The sequence below is a fragment of the Hirundo rustica genome, chromosome 19 (genome assembly GCF_015227805.2).
Source record: "Hirundo rustica isolate bHirRus1 chromosome 19, bHirRus1.pri.v3, whole genome shotgun sequence".
In the NCBI taxonomy this organism is placed as follows: domain Eukaryota; kingdom Metazoa; phylum Chordata; class Aves; order Passeriformes; family Hirundinidae; genus Hirundo; species Hirundo rustica.
Genome location: NC_053468.1, coordinates 4,349,632 through 4,370,079, shown reverse-complemented (window position 1 = coordinate 4,370,079; position 20,448 = coordinate 4,349,632). Strand labels below are relative to the sequence as shown.

At 64.5% G+C, this 20,448-nt stretch overlaps 3 protein-coding genes across 3 annotated transcripts; all 3 read right to left on the bottom strand.

Moving 5' to 3' along the window:
- Positions 1-133: 133 nt before the first annotated feature.
- Positions 134-3,684, bottom strand: RSKR (ribosomal protein S6 kinase related). The gene is made up of 12 exons (XM_040082819.2): positions 3,628-3,684; positions 3,330-3,539; positions 2,550-2,633; positions 2,403-2,471; positions 2,167-2,236; positions 1,445-1,552; positions 1,286-1,326; positions 1,159-1,186; positions 968-1,057; positions 805-893; positions 625-735; positions 134-533 (listed from the first exon to the last, which is right to left on the bottom strand). The coding sequence occupies exons 1-12, from the start codon at positions 3,682-3,684 to the stop codon at positions 312-314; spliced, it is 1,179 nt and encodes a 392-aa protein (XP_039938753.1). The 3' UTR covers positions 134-311.
- Positions 3,685-4,248: 564 nt separating this feature from the next.
- Positions 4,249-17,907, bottom strand: BLTP2 (bridge-like lipid transfer protein family member 2). The gene is made up of 39 exons (XM_040082602.2): positions 17,837-17,907; positions 17,009-17,138; positions 16,699-16,745; positions 16,267-16,429; positions 16,069-16,187; positions 15,667-15,727; positions 15,267-15,465; positions 14,982-15,105; positions 14,490-14,614; positions 14,337-14,404; positions 14,095-14,243; positions 13,729-13,847; positions 13,382-13,545; positions 12,991-13,255; positions 12,665-12,870; positions 11,414-12,509; positions 10,995-11,186; positions 10,712-10,914; positions 10,516-10,634; positions 10,221-10,441; positions 9,906-10,096; positions 9,721-9,820; positions 9,434-9,636; positions 8,858-9,152; positions 8,581-8,738; positions 8,284-8,490; positions 8,078-8,177; positions 7,773-7,955; positions 7,495-7,616; positions 7,262-7,417; positions 7,067-7,188; positions 6,606-6,786; positions 6,443-6,529; positions 6,230-6,340; positions 6,009-6,144; positions 5,669-5,793; positions 5,218-5,319; positions 5,004-5,138; positions 4,249-4,802 (listed from the first exon to the last, which is right to left on the bottom strand). Exons 1-39 carry the CDS (start codon positions 17,905-17,907, stop codon positions 4,620-4,622), a joined length of 6,738 nt encoding a protein of 2,245 aa, XP_039938536.1. The 3' UTR covers positions 4,249-4,619.
- Positions 17,908-18,612: 705 nt separating this feature from the next.
- SDF2 (stromal cell derived factor 2) lies at positions 18,613-20,371 on the bottom strand. Its single transcript, XM_040082605.2, has 3 exons — positions 20,197-20,371; positions 19,900-20,096; positions 18,613-19,427 (listed from the first exon to the last, which is right to left on the bottom strand). Exons 1-3 carry the CDS (start codon positions 20,363-20,365, stop codon positions 19,140-19,142), a joined length of 654 nt encoding a protein of 217 aa, XP_039938539.1. The 5' UTR covers positions 20,366-20,371; the 3' UTR covers positions 18,613-19,139.
- Between the last annotated feature and the right edge of the window lie 77 nt (positions 20,372-20,448).

The window sequence follows — 20,448 nt, the reverse complement described above, 5'->3', positions numbered from 1 at the left end:
GCTTCGAGGTTCCCCACCCCACACGGCTCCCCAGACCCGCCCCGAGGGAAGGGGGTCCAGCCCGTCTCCCCCGCGTTCCCCCCCCGGTGGTCCCCGCTTTCCCCAGCACGAGTCAGGGCAACACCCGCAGCGGTGCCCGCGGCTCTCGGGTTTATTGCTCCCGCGGGGAGAGGTACAGAGTTGAGGTACCCGGGGATGAGACTTGGGGGTACCCGGATAACCCCGTGGGGGACCCGGCCCAGCAGGGTCCGACCCGCTGCCGGGGTAGGGGGATGTCCCTGAGCGATGCCGAGGGTCCCAGCCGCGGTGGCTCAGCCAGGCCAGGGCCGGTCCGGGGAGGCGGCGAGGTCGTAGTCGAAGTCGGCGAAAGTGGCGGGGTCGGGTGGGGGCTGCTCGGGGGGTCGCGGGGCCACTGCCACCACCACCGGGTCCTTCTGCAGCAGGTCAGCGTCAAAGGCCACCCCGCGGAAGAAGGGGTGGCCCTGGAAGTGGTGGAGGTAGCGCAGGCGGTACAGGGGGTTGTGGCACAGCAGCTGCGGACAGAGAGAGGACAGTGAGAATTAGAAATCTCAGCATCCAGCCCAGGGGCCGGTGGGGACCCCAAAATCCAGGCAGGAGGATTACCTCAGCGAGCAGCCGGGCCAGCTCAGGGCTGAACTCAGGTGGGCTCTCGTAGCTGCTCTGTTTGACGCGTTCCAGCATGGCCACATGGTCCTCCGCTGGAGCCACGGGGAACTGGGGGAGCATAGAGTGAATTCAGGGTCTCCCCGAGGTGTCCCTGTCACCACACACTGCAGTCCTTACCTCCCCGCTGGCCAGGGCAAAGAGCAGGACTCCCAAGGACCACCAGTCGGCTGCGTGGCTGTAGGGCCCCCCGCTCAGCACCTCTGGGGCTGTGGGGAGAGTGGGTGAGCACCTGGGGGTCTGTGCCCCCCAGCACAGCCCCCCCAAGCACAGGCCCCCTTACCCATGTACTGCAGGGTGCCACAGATGGTGTGGGCTCGCTCACCCCACTGCAGGTACCGGGAGAGGCCGAAGTCGGTGAGCTTGAGGTGCCCTGTGGGGCCAGACACCACGTGGGAACACGTAGAGAGGGTGTCCCCATTGACAGGGTGTCCCCATTGACGGGGTGTCCCCACGGCGTTCCCGGGCTCTTACCTCTCTCATCCAGGAGGATGTTCTCCATCTGAAATGAGACAGGCACTGAGGTGGCCTCTCCGTGCTGGGGGTTCAGAGACCCCCCCCCCGACCCCATCCTCCAGCCCCCAGCCCCACTGCCACACACCTTGACGTCTCTGTGCATGATGCCCAGGTCGTGGAGGTACACTGGGGACGAGACAAGAGCCATCAGTGCCACGCGTCCCCTCCCAGCACAGTGCCCACTGCCACCCCCGAGGGTGCCTGTCCCCGGTGGTGGCTGTCCCCAGCGCGGAGGGTCACTCACCCAGCACCAGCACCAGCTCGGCGGCGAACAGGCGGACGGTGGCCTCAGCCAAGCAGCCGGCCGCGCGCCACAGCGCGTGCAGGTCCCCGGTGCTGCAGTAGGTGCACACTGCCGGGACAGGTGACATGCCTTACTGGCTGGCGGGGGTGGCACGAGGGACGCTGGGGTGGCACGGGGCTGCAGAGGGGTCACTGGGGACATGCACCGAGGTCGTGGAAGAGCTGGGGTTATAAAGGCAGCAAGGTGGCACAAGCACCAGGGCAATACAGGTGACAGAGGTACTAAGGTGGCACGGGAACACGCGAGTACCACGGTGACATCAGCACCAGAGCCCTGTGGGCACTGGGAGCACACACAAGCACCTGGAACCACATGCGGCATCAGAGTGACGTGGTCCTTGGCGGTGGCGGGGGGGGGGGTCACGCAGGCACCGGGAACACACAAACTGCAGGGGCTGAGGTGACACAGCCACCAGGGCCAGGTAGCTCCCGCTCCCTGCCCCGCTCTGGCTTGTCCCCATCCCTGTCCCCCCATCCTCACGCCCGCGGGTGGGTGCTTGCGGGGTGGGAGATGGGAGCCGGCATCCAGCGGGATCCCCGCGGGTCAGCGGGCGGCGCGGGGGGAGCGCGCGCGTGTGCGGGGACACGTGTGCGGGCGGCGGGGACACGTGTGCGGGCGAGGGGGGGGGGCCGGGGCGAGCCCGCGGGCAGATGGTCACTCACTGATGAAGAGGTGGCGCTGGCCCTGCCAGCTGTCCCCCAGCCCGTGGACGAACGGGTGCCTGACCTGTCTCTGGGGACGCAAAAGCGCAGAGAGTGAGCGGCCCCCGGGGGAGGGGGACACCGAGGGGCTGGACCCCGCTTCTGCCATCCACAGCTCCCACGGCCTCCCGATGTCCCCCGTGGCCGCCCCAAAGCCCTTCGCGGGCTGGAGTCCCTCCTGGGCGCCCCTCCCTCACCTGGATGCTGACTTCTTCTTTGCATTGTTTGAGGGTGTCGCGGCGCAGCACCTCCACTTTGGGCACAACCTGGGGGGGCGAGGCACGGTCGAGGAGGGGGACAAGGGCGGGTGGGGGCACCCGTGGGCCCCAGGGACCAGCACCCACCTTCACGGCGCAGACCTTCTCCCGCCCACAGTCCAGCACTTTGAGGATGGTCCCGAAGGAGCCTTTGGCCACGAAGCCCAGGATCTGAGGGGGGGAACAGGGGCTGAGCACGCCGTGGAGATGGATTTGGGGTTTGCTCAGGCTGGGGGTCCTGCGTGGGGTAAGGTGAGGGGCACAGAGCGCCCAAAGCAGGCGCGGGGGACGCATGGGGACCCGGAGGACGCAATAGGGACCCCAGCAGGGTTCATGGGGACCCAGTATGAGGCACGGGGAACTGGGACACGGGGACCCCAACGCGGCAGCGATTTTGACAGAGCGCACAGAACCCCCGGGAGAACACGCGGGACCTCGGTGGGATGCCACGATCCGGGGGAGTGCAGGGGAACCCCGGTAGAACACACCGAGACCCGACAGGGGCGCTCGGCGGGGATGAAAGGGGACCCGGTGGAACGGCCGGGGACGCCGGTAGGATGCGCAGGGACCCGGCAGAGCGTGCGAGGAGAGCCCGGTAAGGCGGCCGGCGATGCCGGGATGGCGGCACGGGATGCACGGACGGCTCGGGAGGATGCTCAGGGCGTTGGGAGACCCCGGTAGAGACGTGCAGGAACCCCGGTAGGACGAGCAGGGACACCGGTCCAGGGTGCGAGGGGACCCGTTCGGGCGCCCGGAGCTGCCGGGGCGGGATGCACGGGCAGGACGCGCCCGGGGGGAGGACGATCGGGGACCCCGTTCGGATGCACCGGGACCCCCGTTCGGAGGGTGGGGGCCCCGGGACGGCACCTTGAGCTGCTGCTGGCGGGCGGAGGGGCGGACGGGGAACTCCGGCAGGAACAACGAGACGAGCTGCGGCAGCGGCCACCCGGGCAGCGGCGGCTCCTCGGCGGGGCCCCGCGGGGCCAAGGCGAGCCCCGGTACCGGCACCGGTACCGATACCGGCACCGACCCCGCTCGGCTCAACAGCGCCCGCACCCACGACCCCACGGTGCGGCCCTGCGGAACCGGGGACAGCGTCAGCGAGGGGACCCCGGGGCGGGAGGTGCCCGGGGGGGATCCCCGGGGCTCATGCCGCCGCACGCACCTGGGGGGGCCGCACCGGAGCCGGGGCCGGGCCGGGGCCGCTGCTCGTCGCTCCCATCGCGGCGCCGCCCGGCCGCGCCCCGGGCCCCGTCCCCGGTAATCGCCTCCTTACATAACCCCGCCGCCCCGCCCCGCCCCGCCCGCCGCGACCACCCCCCGCCCCGGGGCTCGGCGGCGGGGCTGCCCTTTGCACCGCGACACCCACCCGGGACCGATCCCCCCCAGCCCGGACCCCCACCACACACTCGGGGCTTGTTCACCCAGCCGTGCCTGATCCCAGCCCAGGGCTCCCCGGCACCGATCCCAGCCCTTCCTCGGGAACCCCTCCGTACACACTCCGGGGCTCCCCCTTCAGCCTTTCCCTCAGTCTTTGCACCCCACGTGCTGCAGCCTTGAGGGAGTGCCTGCAGTCCCTGCTGAGCCCCAGCGTGGCTCTGCAGAGGGAGAAGCACACAGCTGAGCCCAGGGACACGCAGGGATGCCCTGAGCCCCAAAATGGGTGCCCTGAGCAACTGCAAGGGGTGAAGCCCCCAAGGATGGGGGGCTGCAGGGCTGAGGTGGGGCATGGTGCTGAGCCCACACTGCAGGGTGAGGCAAGAAGCAAGCCACTGGCCCGAGCCTGTTCCAAATTAAAAACTCTTTATTTAAACTCTCTCCCGTTCCCCTTTTTCCCAGCCTGGAGCGATCCTGCTGCTTCACCAGGCCCAGGGGCTGGGCCCAGCACCCGCACAGCAGGGAGGTGGGGAAGCTCGCAGGAGCCCTTGGCACGAGGGTTCCGCACCCCACAAAGCAGCCCCGGAGCACCCTGTGCCCCACATTCCCGTGCTGCTCCACCCCTGCCCCACAGCAACGGGGCTACCCAGGGCCTGCACGTGGCTGAGCCCTCCTCGGGCACCGCCGAGCAGCACATCCCCCCCTTGGCCTTCGGGGTGCCCCTCCGAGGGGGGAGCACGGGGCACCCCAAGTCCCTTCCCGGCCCGCCGGGTGCTGCCGTCATTTGCGCCTGCCGAAGATCGACTTCTTGCTGGGGTTCTTCTCGCCCACGCTCAGCCCGATGAGCAGCCGAGCCTTCTCGTCCTCCTCCTGCTGCTGGATGGTCCCGTCGGATTTGTTCTCCAGCTTCCCCCGGGCCTCCGCGCCCGACGCTGGCTTCAGGCGCAGCTTCTCCTTGATCACCTGCCCCGGGAGTCAGGGGCTCAGCAACCCCCGTGGCTACACCCCGGGCCCTTGGCATGGGTGACGGCCTGAGCTGCTGAGCCAGCGCAGCTGCTTCTTGCTCTGGGAAACGCGCCACCCACCCTGGGGTCACCACCTCCGTCCTGGGCAGAGCAGCCCCGGCAGCCTTCGGAGCGGGAAGAGGGATGTGGTGCCACGTACCTGTGCCACCAAGGCTTTGCGGCTGTCCCTCTTCACCGCCATGGCAAAGTCCAGCCACGTCCATGTGTTATTGTGGTACTCCAGGCACGGCAGCACCAGGTTCAGGTCGCCCCAGTCCACGCTGTTCTTCTCCCCCTGTGTGACAGAGGGGTCAGGCACTGCGGGACGATGGCGAGCACGACCCCGAGCGCACCCTGTCCCACTGGTCCCGCACCTTGTAGCTGACACAGAGTGGCACCTGCGGGATCTTGATGTAGATGAAGGAGTTGTTCATGGCCGCGCGCTCCTTCATCTTGTCGATGTCGTCCACGGGATGCTGGGGACAGAGCAGAAGCCATGAGCAGAAGGGAAAGAGAAGGGACACAGCCAGGAACCAGCAGGGAAGGGACAGCCGGGCACTAGGCCACAGCATTGCTTCATCAGGGAGAGGTGAGAGCTGCTCTGGCATGGTGTTGGAAAAATGAGATACAGGGATCACATCAAGCGTGCAGGCGCCTGGTTGTAAAGGATGCAAATGCTCATGGTGGGAGCGAGCAGGAGAAAACAGACAAGCGTGGGAGGGAAGTGTGGGAGGACACGGCTACCCAGCCCTGCAGTTAGGGGAAAACAGACTGGCACCGCAGCAGGGCTCTCGCAGGTTCCCCCCTCGCTGCAGCAGGAGGTACCTCAGGTGCTTTTCGGAACGATCTTCTGACCCCCGATGTCCGATTCAGTCCCTGAGCAACTCCCTTCCCTGGGCCCAGCGAGTCATCGGCCCCGATCAGCTGCCGCGGCTTCACCACGGGGATCCCTGGGGCAAACAGGCTGTGAGGGAGTGGTGGTGGTGTCCAGCCAGGGGTTAGCCATGGCCCCAACCCTCCCACCATCTCCCTGTCCACAGGGGAGACCCCAGATCCCTGTTCTTCAACACATGGCTGGACAGCAGCTGCCCACAAATATATCCTGGACACACAGCCAGAGCTGCTCAAGGACATCCAGAGAGGAGGGTGATCACGAGCCTCTCACCTGTTGTCACCAGTTTGGACTTATCTTCCTCATCCCCCACCTCCTCCTCCTCCACATTACGGCCAGGGAAGAAGAAACCCATCATTCTGTGGAAGAACTGGTGGGTGAGCTGGATGGTGAGAGGCACCACGTTCACCTGTGGGAAAGGGACATGTCAGAGCCAGGCACACACTGCCTGTGCCCCACAGAGACCCTGGCACCTCCCGGCCCAGCCCTGGCACCTCAAAATGCTCCTTGATGGAGATGCCTCCCACGGGTGGCCGGACCTTGCTGAAAATCCTCAGGGCCAGCTGCCGGCCGGACTGGCAGGAGCTCTGGGGACGCAGCACCACCTGCAGGGAAGAGGATGGGTGGCTGGGGTGAGGACAGGCCACTCTGCCCAGGCCACCCGTGGGTCCCCAGGATGCAGAGCTGCTGCCCCAGCTGCCACTTGCCTTGTACACAGCGTTGGGCAGCAGGTTGTTCATGGTCACCCAGCCCAGCTCCAGTAGATGCTCGGCCGTGTCATCAGACTTGTTGACCTGTGCAGACAAAGCCATCAGCTCCCGATGTCCCCGTCCCCAGCTCAGGGGCTGTGGGCACTGTCCAACTCCTCACCTTGCTGTAGAGGAAGCGTTGGAGCTCCAGCTCAGCAATGCCCAGCTGCCCATCCTCCTCTGTCAGGCGCCAGCGCGCCTGGGCAAAGTAGAACTCGGTCCTCCGTGCCACACTCACGTCCTCCGGCTGCTTTCGCAGCTCCATCTTGTTGGCTCGCTGCAGCTGGAAGTCCTTGAAGCACCTGCAGCACAGAGGGGAGAGCTGGGATGTGGGAGTCCTAGAGTAAGGGGGACACAATGCCGGGGAAGGCTGAGATCACAGAATCAGAATGGTTTGGCTTGGACGCTTCCTGCTGTCCCAAGTGTCTCCAAGCCCCATCCAGCCTATCCTTGAACACTTCCAGGGATGGGGCAGCCACAGCTTCTCCGGGCAACCTGTGCCAGCGCCTCACTAGGGAGAATTTCTCCCTAATATCCAACCCAAACCTATCCTCAGTTTAAAGCCATTCCCCCTTGTCCTACCTGATCAATATGTTCAGCTCCTCGCTCTCCAGCTGCAGGTCAGCTTTTTCCTGGCTCAGCTGCTGCTGCAGCCGGTGGTTCAGGTCGAGCAGGATCTCATTTTTGCTGTCATCCTTCAAGGACTGAAGGACAAACAACCCTCAGCACCCTCTGCCCTCGAGTGGGGATCCCAGGGAGCCAGGGCTGCGGGCTCACCTTCATGTTGGAGTACATCTGCTTCTCCAGCTGCCGGATCTGGGCCACGTGCTGCCTCACAGCCTCTTGCAGGTGTAGGATGCTGCTGCGCTGCTCCTCGGGGTTGCTGGAGATTTCCAGCTGGAAACGCACCCGCTGCTTCTTCTCACTGTGCTCCTGGACACAGGAATAGGGCAAGGTTGGGACTGCCGGGGTGCAGTGAGTGGCACGGACACCTGGAGCCCTGTGGGTACCTTGCGTTTGGGCTCCACGTGCAGCAGCAGGTTGTTGACTATGTCTAGGATCATGGCATACTGTGCGGGGTTGGTGGAGATCTCCAGGTCGTGGTGGATCAGGGTGAAGGTGTCCACAGCTCCTGCAGGGACACAAAGGGCAAGTGGGGCCTCAGCTTGGCCAGAAATGTGCTGGGGACCCCTCCTGTGTGCAGGGCCAAAAGAGACCACCCCTGGAGTCAGCCATGGGTCAGCCCTGAGCTCTACCCCTGCAAGGCACGCCGCCTGGATGCACCCACCCTCCTGCTTCTTCAGCAGATCCTCCTTCTCCTGGTTGGCAGGGGTCTCAGGGGGCTTTATCTGCGTGGCCAGCTCGGGGTCGATGTCGTGGCTGTAGCTGATGTAGTACATGCGGCAGCTGCAGCGAGAGATGATCCTCTGCACCTGCTGTGTCTGCTGGGCTTCCGAGGGCTGATTCCAGTCTGGGGACAGGCAGAGGGACCACAGTCAGAGTGCCATGTCCCATGCTCTCAGCTCTGCCAGCCTTGGGATCACACCCGAGTGGAACTGGGGTGGGCACAGCAGCCAGGGCTGTGGGCAGTACCTGTGGTGGTGCTGACCATGCCCCCCACCGCCTGCCCGCTCTCCATCAGCTCCTGCACCGAGTCCAGGCTCCGCTGACGATGCTCCTCAATATTTTTCACCTGGAGAGGCAAGGAGGCACTGCTGGCTGTCCCCACTTTGCCTGGCTTGGCCAGGGCACTGACAGCACTGCCTGTCCCCCACGTAGCTCACCCACCACACGCTCACCTCCAGCCAGAGCTGGCCATGCTCCCCCTCGGAGGGGCTGCTCTCTGTCGTGGCAAAGTACTGCATGCCATCCAGCAAACACGTCCAGGATGTCTTCTGCTTCAGAGTGTCCCCGTACCAGGCGGGGTGGTGCTGGCACTGCAGCAGCTGTGCCTTCGCGGCGGACACGATCACACAGCCCTCCGTCTCTGCACCACGCAGAACCATCTGTGGGGGGAGAGACCCCAGGGGTCTGATGGACCTTTCTGGGGCAGGCACAGCCCCTGTCACGGCCAGGCCGTGGGGACAGGCAGGTACCTGGCAGTTCACCAGCTCGATGAGGCAGTTGCGGTTGTAGATGTCGTCGGTCTGGCAGGCGGCGATGCCGCAGAGCTGCTCGCTGGCCCCCGACTCCTCCTCTGTGAAAACCACGAACTTGTCCGTCTCCTCAATGAGCTTCTGCAGCATGTAGGCCCCTGGGGAAGGAGAAAGGGTCAGGGCAAAGCTGCAGGGGGATAGCTCAAACATACAGAATGAAAGCAGGCACAGCTTTGAGCTGTGGGCTGCCCCTTGCTCCCCTCCCCGCTGCGCTCACCCCCTGAGGAGGCTCTCTCAGGACGGCCGCTGGTGATGGGAGCGGTCACTCTGGCAGGGATGGAGTGAGCAGAGAGCGGGCCCCGCTTCAGCTTCTTGGCCTGCAGCTGTGTGTCAATCTTCAGCCCCTTCAGGGCCTCGGTGGACAGGTTACGCTTGAGCACAGCCGCTTTCTTGTAGCCATCGTAGAGGCCGAAGGCGATGTCCCGGTTCGTGGTGGTCCAGGACGCCCGCAGGTCCACCAAGTGCAGCTGATGCGTGTGGAAACCGTCGTCCCCATCACGCAGGGGCAGCTCCTGGGCACAGAGGGTCAGTGCCTCAGCACAGCAGAGCCACCCCAGGCCCAGTCCCACGCGCTGGGACTAGGAGCCCTGCCAGCCCTTCAGGCAGGGGGACTGGAGCCCAGACCACCCCAGAAGCCACAGCGTGAGCACAAAGTCAGGTGCTTGGTAGATTGGAGGCCCTGAAGTTCTGTCTCTTTGCCAGCTAAATCCCCTCCCTATTTCATCCAACAGCCCAACATCCCCTTGTCCTGGCGATGCCAGCACGAGCTGCTGTGCCCCGTTTGCAGCGGTACCTCCTCCGCCGTGCGGTTGCTGTGCCGCTGGTAGGTGAGGGAGGACAGGCTCAGCAGGTGGGTTTTCTTCACCAGGGTGTCGAGCTGGTGGTCAGCGTTCTCATCACAAGTGGAGGCCATGAGGTGCACGGTGACCTGGCTCAGGTCGCTCACCATCTGCGTGATGCTCCACTCCGAAATGAGGCGTCGCATCACCGTGCCGGCTGGGGGACGGGGACAGGGGTCAGGGGTCAGCCAGGGCCCTGCTGTGCCTGGGAGCGCTGCTGGCAGGATTCCCACTCACTCACCTTGTGGGATGAGCCGCTGTGTGCCCCGAGTGAAGATGTGTCCCTGGCAGCATTCCACCTGGATCCCCCGCTGCTGGGCAAAGGAGGCCCAGTAATGCACCTGAGAAGGAGCAGACAGCGGGAGCTGAGAGTCCAGCAGAGGCAGGGCAGGGAGGAAACACCAGATTCCCGGCCCTGGGAATTACCTGCAGCCGGGGGAAGAGTGCAGTATAGGACAACTGCTTGTAATGCTGCCCCAGCTTCTTCTTGCTGGGTTTCATGTTGTTGAAGAGCTTCCCACGGCAGATGGGCCGTGTCACGCTGGTCCACGTGGCCCAAAAATTCTGCATCCAGCGGAGGGTGCTGCTGTAGAGCAGGATCCGGGGCTGGGAGTGCTCTGAGAATACATCCACCATCAGCCAGCACCATGGGGCCGGGACATGGCAGCACCCAAGCCACAACCAGCACACCCTGCCCTATGCCCCTTGTCCCCAAGGGATCCCCAGCACGCTGTCAGCCACCTTTACTGGGTTGTGTCAGGTCCATCCGGATGGAGAGGTTGAGGTTCTCGGAACGGAAGGCACGGTAGGAGTCGTACTGCTGCCCCACGGGCACCTCGGGCAGGAACTCGGGGGAGCGCAGCACCACGCCGTGGTGGTCGTGGGGGTTCCCATGGCACAGCCACTGCAGGTCCAGTGTCATGCACAGGTCAGGCAGGTGCAGGAAGCAGCAGTCGTCATATCTGAATGCAGAGAGAGAGCCCAGTCACCCCCCAGCACTGGTGAGGGCCCCCCATGCTCGTGGCCCCGCACTCACTTGGAGGCTGTCCGGACGTTGATATCCAGGTTGCCCTTGAAGACAAACTGCCCGGGTTTCCAGTGGAAGGAGAGCTGGCTCCACTCCCAGTGCATGTTCTCCGTAGTGTTGTAGGGGTCCTGCAAGGGCAGGCGTCAGGAGAGGCAGGTGTGAGCTGACCCCGCACCATGCCGCTCCCCAGGCCAGCAGCACCCACCTCGGTGGCCAGCTGGTGCAGGTTGGCCTGTTCAATGTCCATGTGCCAGTCTCCATGGAAAAGAAGGCGGCTCTTGTCCCACCAGGGCAATGGGGCGCTGGGGTCCTCTGAGGGCTTGGTGAGGAGATCCACACACTGGCCGATCAGGGTCCAGGCTGGGTCCCAGCAGGGCCCCCACACGATGGTGTACTGGGAGATCACAGCTGGAGGCACAGAGGTGGGCTCAGCCATTCGCCCTGTCCCTACCCCACCACAGGGCACCCTCCATTCCTCCAGCTCTTACAGTGAAAGTCATGGTAGAACTTCAAGGGCGGCATGTTCCTCTCCACCGTGGCATCGCCCCAGGGCAGCCCCAGCTTCAGCACCTGGCGGCGCCGGGAGCAGGCCTGGCCACACTGCTCGGCTCCGATCAGCCGGCCGGAGAGCTGCCAGTTCCGGATCTCAAACAGGTACCGGGGGTAGTCACGGATCCGCACTGCGGGTGGAGGAAGGGCTGAGGGATGGGGCAGTGAAGAGACAGGCAGGCCCCCCACTCTGGGCCACAGTAGGAGCCATCGTCCTGTCACATCTCTGCTTCCTTCACGCTCCCTTTGAACCTCCAAAAATCGTTTTCCCCGCCTGGTTACGCACCACGTGGTGCCAGCCCAGGCCACACGGCCATCGTGCCGTCCTCCAAGGGCACCCTCCCACAAAGCAACTCACCAAAGAAGCTGCCAACTGTGCCCTTCATCATGCGGCACCACTGGGTGACCATCTCCAGACCCTCTGGGGGGAACGGGCTGACGTTATCCAGGTCCCTCATCTGCTCCAACACGCGCTCCGTGCCGTGGAAGGACTCATCGGCCATGGCCACCAGCTCCAGGTGAGCCAGGGTCCAGGTGAGCAGGGCCCTCCGCATGGGCGTGTTGGCGTAGAGGCGCCGCGAGCGCTGGATGTAGATCTCGATGTTCTTCTTCTCCAGCGAGGCGTAGAGCTCCTCGATCTTGCGGGCAGGCAGCAGCTCCCCGTGCTGCTTGCGCAGCGCAGCCACCTTGGCGTCCAGCAGCTGCAGGCGCTTGGCGCTCTCCTTGCTCTCGTCCTTCATCAGCTCGTAGTTGTCGCGCAACTTGACCTCGAAGACGTCATCCAGGAAGACCCAGGAGAAGTGGGTAACTTTGAGCAGGAGGTCAGGGGGCAGAGATGTGCTGGCGGGGCGCCCGGGCCGGTGCAGGCCCTTCAGCCACTTCTGCACGCCCACGGCAGCGTCCAGCGTGCGGGAGAAGTCGTACTGGTAGGGGAACTCGATGGTGACGCTGGCGAAGGAGAAGGCCCAGCCGCGGTTGCGGAGGGTGCGCAGGGCGGGGAAGGCGTCGCGGTGCCGGATGACCTCCTCCAGCTCCGGCAGCAGCTTCACCTCCACCTCCTTGAAGCTGAAGATGCTGTGTCCATCAAAGCCGGCGGCCAGCTCCGGGCAGTAGCCGTGCAGGGCACCGCCGTGCCAGCTCACCGAGGTCCGCTCCGCAGCCAGGCTGATGTAGTTGGCCTCAGAGACAAAGGCTGTGAGCTTGGCAGAGCTCAGCTCCAGGGACAGGGACAGGAATCTTTTGGGAGGGGGCCCTTTTGGCTGGAGGGGCCCTGGTGACTCAGTAGGGGTGGCTGGGCGGGACGTGGGGCTGTCTGGGGGCAGGGAGGGAAGCGTCCTGTGGCCGAGGGCGCTCCGCAAGGCTTCGTGGCACTGCAGGGTGGCCAGGATGTGATGGTACAGGTGCATGTGGTCAGGTGGGCTCCACAGCACGGCCAGCCCCTCGCCACACTGCACCTGCACCGGGGAGAGCGAGCAGGCACCACGTCACTGCCAGGGCCAGCACAGCACAGCCCCGTCCTCCCCCCAGCGCCTTTCGTGCCAGCCGATCCTGCTCCTGCCCCACCCATCCCCAGCACAAGATAAAGCAGCGGCCCAAGAGCCAAACCAACCTCCAGGGAGCGGGTGCTGCTGTGGTAGGTGACAGAGAGCACGGAGAGGTTTGCCATGGGGTTGGGGATGGCAGGAGCTTTGCAGCACGGCTGCATTTTCTCGGTGATGCTCTTCACCAAGGCCAGCACCATGCCCTGGACGCTGACCGTGCAGCTCTCAGCGCTTCCCAGGACGGTCAGCGTGTCCAGACGCAGCTCCAGGGCACCTGCAGAGACAGCATGTCAGTGCTGGAGGCACAGAGCAGGCACACCACAACATGCCAAGCTCCTCTGACTGCGGGGTAATTCCAGGACAGCCATCTGGGGTCAGCTTGGATGCTGCTTACCCACTACAGCCGAGAGTGTGAAAAGGTTCACGTCCTCCACCTTCAGATCCACCTTCCAGAGCAGCCCCCAGGGCTCGCTGGAAGCAGAGGGCGGCTGCTTGGCAAGCTCAGCCCCACCAGGCTGTGGGCAGAACAGGGGCAGGACCCTGGCCAGGCACTCAGTGCAGGTGTCAGATGACTCCACTTGCAGCCCCCGGATGGTGCAATCCAGGAAAAGAGTATCCGACTGGGCACTGGACATGCCCAGGGGCTGGTTGTAGCTGCCCTGCAGGACAAACAGGACGGCCACTCTCAGGCTGCAGGACACCCCTGCGCCACCACACATCCCTGTGCCACCCACACTGAATCTGAGGCTGAAAGCCACCCCTTGCCCCCTCGGCTTGTCCCTCACCTGGAGGTTGAAGGAGTCGAGGATGAGGGCTTCTCCCCACACGTGCATGTTGGGGGGATGTGGGGCACGCTGGATGTGGGAGTCGTTGCCCACTCGCCAGCACAGGTGGTCCACGGCCAGCACCGCTCGCTGGTGCACGCTCTGTGGCCGCAGGTGCTGGTAGTCTGTGGGCACAGAGGAGGGGGGAAGTGCAGGCAAGGCTCACCCAAACGTGGGCACCCCAAACACAACCAGGCGGGGATGCACAGCCCCTGGCCACACACACACGGGAAAGCACAGCAGCACGACCCCCTCCATTCCCAACCCAGTGCCACTCTGGCAGACCCCAAGAAGAGCCCAGCCTGTACCTGCAGAGATGGAGTTGAAGCCCAAGGCGAAGGGTGGCGTGTCCCCCAGCTGCACGGACACATTGACGTTGGACAGCGAGGCACACAGGATGATGGGCGCTAGGATCTGGGGATAGCTCCTGCATGGGACAAGCAGGGATGGGCTGTTACTGGGATCTGTGTGCCACAGAGCCTGGCAGGGAGCAGGCCCAGAGCATTGTCCTCTCTGCAGGGGCTCCCTGATCACCTCCTGAACCAGCCTCCCCATCCCACAGGCTGTGCACAGAGCCGATAAGGTGCTGAGGGCCCAGGCACTGTGCCAGAGCGTGGCCAGCAAGAGGAAACAAGCTGTGATACCAGCAGCTGCACTGAGGCTGGGGAGTTTACCTTCCCTTGTGCCCTTGGCTGGGGACAGGCACCGCCCGGCACCGGTATTCCTGTGCCAACAGGCCCAGCCAGTGTGAAAACTCTTGGTGACGGTAGTGGATGATGCAGGTGTTGAGCAGCACAGCAGCTGAGAGGTCAATGGCTGTGACCTAGAGCAGGGAAAGGGCCAGGTGGCAAAAAATTCATGCCAGGAGCCAAACCAGCCACCCCCAGGGGACAGAGCGTGCCCAGCACTCGCTCACCTGCACGCTGGTCTTCAGGGAGTTGAGGCACACGATGCGCTGGCGGCTCTGGGACAGGAGAAGGCCATCTGGGGAGACAGAGGAGCACGAATGAGGGGTGGCAGAGGGCAGTGATGGCAGCCCCGTCCCATCGGTGCCCTCCTGGCTACTTGCCCTCCAGCTGGAGGTCTACACTCATTTGGTCCAGGTCTGAGTTGGGGGTGAAGTTGCGCAATGGGAGTTGCTCCTCTTCACGCTGATATAGAAACTGCAGCAGCTTCAGGCTCCAGGTGAGGTGCCTGGAAGACACAGGGAGACACTGCCAGGAGGGAACTGCGCTGTCATGTCCTCCATGTCCCTGTCTGTCATCACCAGCTGACCAGCATGGACAAACACAGCAGCCAGAGCCCAGCTGCAGCACAGCCCAGTGCTCTCATCCCATCGCTGAGGATCCCGTCAGCTGTCCTACTGGAGAACCAGCTCACGTGCCTTCCTCCCCGCCCCAAGAACCCAGCCCTAAGCCAAGCTCAGTCCTTCCCTCTGGAGTGGGCTCTAGGACTCGCTCTCTGCAGTCTAGTAGAGCTAAGGGACAAGAAGGGAACGGCACAGTTGTCCCCAGGTCCATGTCCCCAGCATTACTTTGGACTCGTGCAGCCTGCCCCTCACCTCTTCTGGCTGTTCATGGACAGCACCATGCTGGTGTTCTCCAGCTTCATCTCCACCCTCCTGGGGATGAGCTTCAGTGTGTCCCTGCTCAACACAGACAGGGACTTGGAGGGTTCCCCTGGGCCTGGAGAAGGACAGAGAGAGTCACAGGACGGACTTGCCCAAACCGCAACTCTCTGAAGCCGGAGGGAGTGATCCCACAGCCAAATCCCTCTGGCTCCAGTGCAACTCTGGGGGCCACCAGCCCCTGTCCCGCACAGAGCTTGTCCCTGTCCTTGTCCTGACCTGTGCTGGGCTCTTCCCCCACGCTGCTGTGCTGGGCCCCAGCAGTGACGCGGTGCAGGAGGGGGCTGCAGAAAAGCCCCTCGTGCAGCTCTGCCTGCAGCGTGCGGACGCAGAGCCGGACACCCACCAGCCGCCGCTTGCTGCTGATCTCCAGGGACAGGGAGAGTGCCAGGGCCAGCTCTGCCAGGCACGTGTCATCCTGTGCACAGGGGACACGGCAAGGAGCACACAGGGAGTCACACAGTGCCCGCCCATGCAGGTGGAGAGCTGGGCACAGCAGAGAGCCCAGCAGCTGGCAGCATCACCCAGCCTCAGGGACACCGCAGAACAGGTCAGCAGTGTCCCAGAGAACCAGTGCCCAGGTTCCAAGCGTGGGATTTCTCCCTCCTCCAGCACTCACCAGCTGGCTGCTCCGGAGGACTTTGCTATTCACCTTTGTCAGGCTCACCTCGCACGTCAGGCTGGGGAGAGCAGAGAACAGAAGGAGGATGTGGGTCTTGCTGCTGCCAAAATGAGTCCCTGCCCTCTTTCCTGTGGGACACAGGGACCCCAAGTCCCTGCTCTGAGTGGTCACAAAAGCAGAGCATGCCCTAACTCCATGCACATCACACTACTTGGAGAACACACAACTCAAGCTTCCTGTGACAGGAAAAGGAACCAGGCCAGCCTCAGAGGAGGTTAATGCGTCACACCACAGGTGACATGAGATGCTGCTGAGTGGGACAGAGAGGAGAGACACAAGGCTGGGGTCAGAGGAGCTTCCCTGCCATGGGAGCAGAGTGGGGTACGAGCACAGCGTTACCTCTTCCCATTGCCATTCAGAAGGAGACGTGTCTGGCTGGCCTGGATGTGCCAGAGAGACTCCGAGGTGGCCACGTGCAGAACCATGACGTTGATGGAATCCATGTGGATGGAAAAGAGCTGGGGGGAAGGTGCTGCTGTGAGGGATATCTGACAGCAGCGCAGCCCACAGCAGCCTCTCACCGAGCCAGTGCCTCACCTGGCTAAGGAGCCTCAGCAGGGAGGGTTTAAGGGTCAGGTCTGTTCTGCTTTCACTCCCATCAGCTTCTCTGGGAGCCTCTGGGACGGATGGCTGGAACCCAGGGCCTTTCTGGAGATCCGTGCGGATTCTCACCTCGCCAAAACACAGCTCGAAGTAGCGCCTGGGGAGCAACAGCACAGGCAGCTCTGACAAGAGCTCGCACTTGGCACACGCGGCCCTGTCACCAGGGATTTCCCCTACCCCAGGGACACGCAGGACCAGCACAAGGACACCCACAAGACCTCCAAGCGTGGGTCACTCCCTCACAGAGCTGACCACAGGGGAATAAGGAAGGCAGAAAGGTGTAAAGGCAGCAGGATGGCAAGCAGGGCAAGGGGTGAGCCAGATCCCCAAAGGGAGCAGGCAGCCAGCTGGGGTGGGGGCACGTACGGCAGCTCCCGGCTCAGTTTGCTGGAGATCCAGATATTGTCGATCTCCTGTAAGGACACACAGGTAGGTCAGAGAAGAAACAACTTGGCTCTGCCTTGTGATGCTCATCCCAACATCCTCAGTCCAGTGCCTGGGATTGTGCATGGAGCAGCCAAAACCCCAAGTCTGGCCATGGGAGGAAGGGCCTGGCACCAGCCATGGGAGTATTCATCAAGTAAGTGGTTCCATGGATTTGCTGCCAGTCTGGAAGTGACAGCAACCACGCTCCCTGCCTTGTCTGCCAGTGACCACCCCTCGCCCAGGTACCCACCACAGTCCGTTGCTCCTGCTGGAACTTGAGGCTGATGTTCTGGGCCCAGAAGAAGCCAAAGGAGCCGATCTTCAGCTCTGCATGAAGCTTCTGCCGGCACCAGGTGACAGCCAGGCGACACAGCAGCCATCTGTGGGGACAGGGGGAAGGCCAGGGTCAGCCTCCCCGCTGGGGCTCGGGTCTAGGGATGTTCTTCATCCTTCAAGCACCAGCTCCAGCACCCACAACAAGGTAGGAGGTCCCAGGGCTTCACGGTGGGGAAGAGACCCTGCAGAACCACCCCCAACAATCCCTGACGCCCCGCTCCACACGCCCCTGACACGCCTCCATGCCCACCCCTGCGGGCTCCTCTGAACTTTTCTAACCCCCCAAGCCTCTGACACCCAGCTCTACAACCCCCAGTCCCCCGCACCCTCCCCTGCACCTCTCCCCCAGCCCTGTGAGCCCCACAAATTCCTGACACACCCCCCCCAAGCCCTCTTAGTCCCTCTCACCCTCTGCTTCCCTCCTCCCAGACCCCCAACCCCTCACCCTCAGCCCCGCGGACCCCCTGCACCCACCCCTGCCACCACCCCACCCCGCCTCACCAACCCCCCAAAACTCCCGAGTGCCCCCAAAACACCCGCACCCCCCACTGCCGGCCCCTCGGGCCTCCCCTTGACCCCGGCGAGCTCCTCCCACCCCAGCGGAGCCTCACCCGCCGCTCCGCCACCCCCCAGCCCGCCGTCACCCCGCCGCCGCCGCCGCGCCTCCTCCGCACCCCGTCACCCCCGCCCCGAGCCCCCGCGGGGTCCCTCACGCCCCCAGACCCGCCCGCCAGGCCCTGACCGCGCCAGCAGCCCGGCGAGCAGCGCGACGAGGACGACGCCGAGCAGCGCGGCGGGCAGCGGCGGCGGCATGGCGGGCACGGCCCCGGTGCGGCCCCCGGCGCCGCTCGGACCCCCTCCCTCCCGCCCGCCCCTGCCCCGGCCCCGGCGCCGCCGCCGCCGCCCGTGGGGCCGCCCGCGCACCCCGAGTGGCCGCTGGGAGGGGCGGGACGGGGCGGGGCCTCGGCGGGGACAGCGGCCGCAGCAGCGCCCCGCCGGGGCAGCGCCGGGACGGGGACACCGGGGCCGCACCGGGATGGGGACAGCCGGGACACCGGGACATCGGGGAGGCATCGGGATGGAGTCAGCGGGGACAACGAGATGAGGACGAGGATGGGGACAGAGGGGACACCGGGATAGGGACAGGGATGCACCGTGGTGGCACGGGGATGGAGAGAGCGGGGACACGGGGATGGCACCAGCACTCAGCCACCAGGGACACCAAGACGGAACCGGGATGGAGAGAGCGGGACACCGGGATGGGGACAAGGACGGGAATGAGGGGACACCAGCAAGGGGACAGCAGGGACACTGGGATGGCACTGCGATGGGGAGGATAGCACTGGGGTGGCGCAAGGATGGGGAAAGGAGTGACACCAAGTCTGGCACGGGGATGGGGCAAGTGGGTGACACCAGGGGCAGCACCAGGATGGGGCAAGTGCAGATGACGCCAGGTCTGGCCCCAAGTGCCAGATGTCCCCTGCATCAAACAAACAAACAGCCAGCCACACCACAGGGCAGAGTTCAGCACTTTTATGGCCCCAGGTCCTTGCAGGGCACAAAGAGTTTAGGGTACAGCAAGGGGTACACAGCTCCCAGGGACAGCAGTCCTTGAAGAGGTGGGTCCTTGGACAGAACGGGCTGCAAAGGGACAGGGTGGGAGTTTTGGAATTTGTTGTGGATCATGTCTGGATGTTGGGCTTGGCTTTGTGCTAACTTGGGATGTTCAGACCTGCTTTGTGCTGATCTAGGATGTTGGGCTCTGTTGTAGGTCAGGTTTGGACACCGGGATCTGCTTTCTAGAGGGTTTAGTATGTTGGGAGCTGCTTTGGGTCAGGTCTGGACGCTGGGACCTGTTTAGTGTCAGATTTTGAACAACAGAATTCACACATTGAATTCAGGACATTGGGATCTGCTTTGTTCTGGGGCCCTGTGTCAGTGGTGTGTGTCAGTCCCGGGGTGGGGACAGGAGCCATCCCCTGGGCTCAGCAGTCCCAAACACAGCAGGGCAGCACCCAGAGGCTCAGCGTCAGTCTGTCTGTCCCTCATAACTCAGCGTGGTACTGCTCCGTTTGGAAGGCCTCACTGGGCTGCATGAAGATTCCCTCCATCACCTTCCAGTAGTTATTCTGGCTGGAGGCGGCCATGCCGTGCACCTCCTTCTGCCCGTGGATGGGCCGCCCGTACTGCTCCCCGGTCACTGAGAGGAAGACGTCGGTGGAGGTGTGCTGGAAGCGCACCTCGTCGTCCCGCACCCAGTAGGTCCCACTGCACACCACTGTCCAGTCGTCCAGGTAGTCACCTTCACCGGCCTCCCCGAACGCACTCACCTCCTGTGGGGGAAGAAGAGCTCATCTTGGGGCCGGGATGGAAAAAAGGGAAGGGCTGAGGTGGGCAGAGAAAGAGGCTGGGCTAGGGGGAAGGGGGGACGTGGTTGTAACTGAGGTTCTGTTGGGACTTGGAGGGTCTGGGTGGGATTAAAGCACTGGCAGGGCATTGGGGAGTCGGTAGGGAGTGGGGAACAAGGTGGGACTGGCAGGGACCCAGCTGCGGCCAGGGATTAGGAAATACTAGTAGACATACGGGAGATCTGGTCGGGAGAACCCAGCAGACTGACTGGAGAATACGGTGGGGCTGGCAGTAACACGGGGAACGAGAGGAACCCAGGCGGGATGGATACAGACAGGCACAACCCAGCAAGGACTCAGGGGACCCGCCAGGACCCGAGTGACAAGGCGGGCCCCCGTCATGCCCAAGGAAAGACACCGAGCCCGGGGACCGGCGGTGGTGATCCCCGGCCGGTACCTGGTTCCCGGAGAGCGGCGAGGTGAAGCGGTGGCTGTGCAGGTTGCGGCCGGTGCCCAGGTGCGTGAGGCGGATGGCCTGCCCGCAGCGCACCGGCGTGCCCCGCTGGCACACGGCGGCCGTGCGGCCCCGCACCCGCCAGTAGCTATTCCCATCATCCGCCGCCGACACCCCGGTCACCGACTGCTGCCCGCTGCCTGCGGAGGAGGGAGAACCACCATCACACCCAGCTCAGCCCTACTAGGGAACCGGGGAGAAGCGCGGGGAGTGGGGGTGGGTGGGGAGCGCGTCCGTTACCGGAGCCGTAGCGCACATCGTGCGAGTGCAGCCGCACGTTGTGCCGCACGTTGAGCAGCTTCACCACGGAGCCGCAGGTGACGGGCCCGGGGCCGCCGCGCCCCGCCGCGCCCAGCGCCGCCACCAGCAGCGGCAGCAGCACCGGCAGCGGCCGCCGCGCCGCCTCCATCCCGCAGGAAGCGGAAGCGCGGCCGCTCCGCCCGCCGGGAGGTCGCGGCTCTGCCCGCTCCGCCCCCCGCGCTCGCCGCCGCC

Coding starts and splice junctions, on each gene's coding strand:
- RSKR (XM_040082819.2), bottom strand. CDS start 3,684: ATGGGAGCGACGAGCAGCGGCCCCGGCCCGGCCCCGGCTCCGGTGCGG. Junction 3,540..3,627: donor CTCCGGTGCGGCCCCCCCAG/GTGCGTGCGGCG, acceptor CCGGTTCCGCAG/GGCCGCACCGTGGGGTCGTG. Junction 1,327..1,444: donor CGAGCTGGTGCTGGTGCTGG/GTGAGTGACCCT, acceptor TCTCGTCCCCAG/TGTACCTCCACGACCTGGGC.
- BLTP2 (XM_040082602.2), bottom strand. CDS start 17,907: ATGCCGCCGCCGCTGCCCGCCGCGCTGCTCGGCGTCGTCCTCGTCGCG. Junction 14,405..14,489: donor TGTAGACCTCCAGCTGGAGG/GCAAGTAGCCAG, acceptor CTGTCTCCCCAG/ATGGCCTTCTCCTGTCCCAG. Junction 8,178..8,283: donor ATGGCCAGCTCTGGCTGGAG/GTGAGCGTGTGG, acceptor TTGCCTCTCCAG/GTGAAAAATATTGAGGAGCA.
- SDF2 (XM_040082605.2), bottom strand. CDS start 20,365: ATGGAGGCGGCGCGGCGGCCGCTGCCGGTGCTGCTGCCGCTGCTGGTG. Junction 20,097..20,196: donor CGATGTGCGCTACGGCTCCG/GTAACGGACGCG, acceptor CCTCCTCCGCAG/GCAGCGGGCAGCAGTCGGTG. Junction 19,428..19,899: donor CGCCGCTCTCCGGGAACCAG/GTACCGGCCGGG, acceptor CTTCCCCCACAG/GAGGTGAGTGCGTTCGGGGA.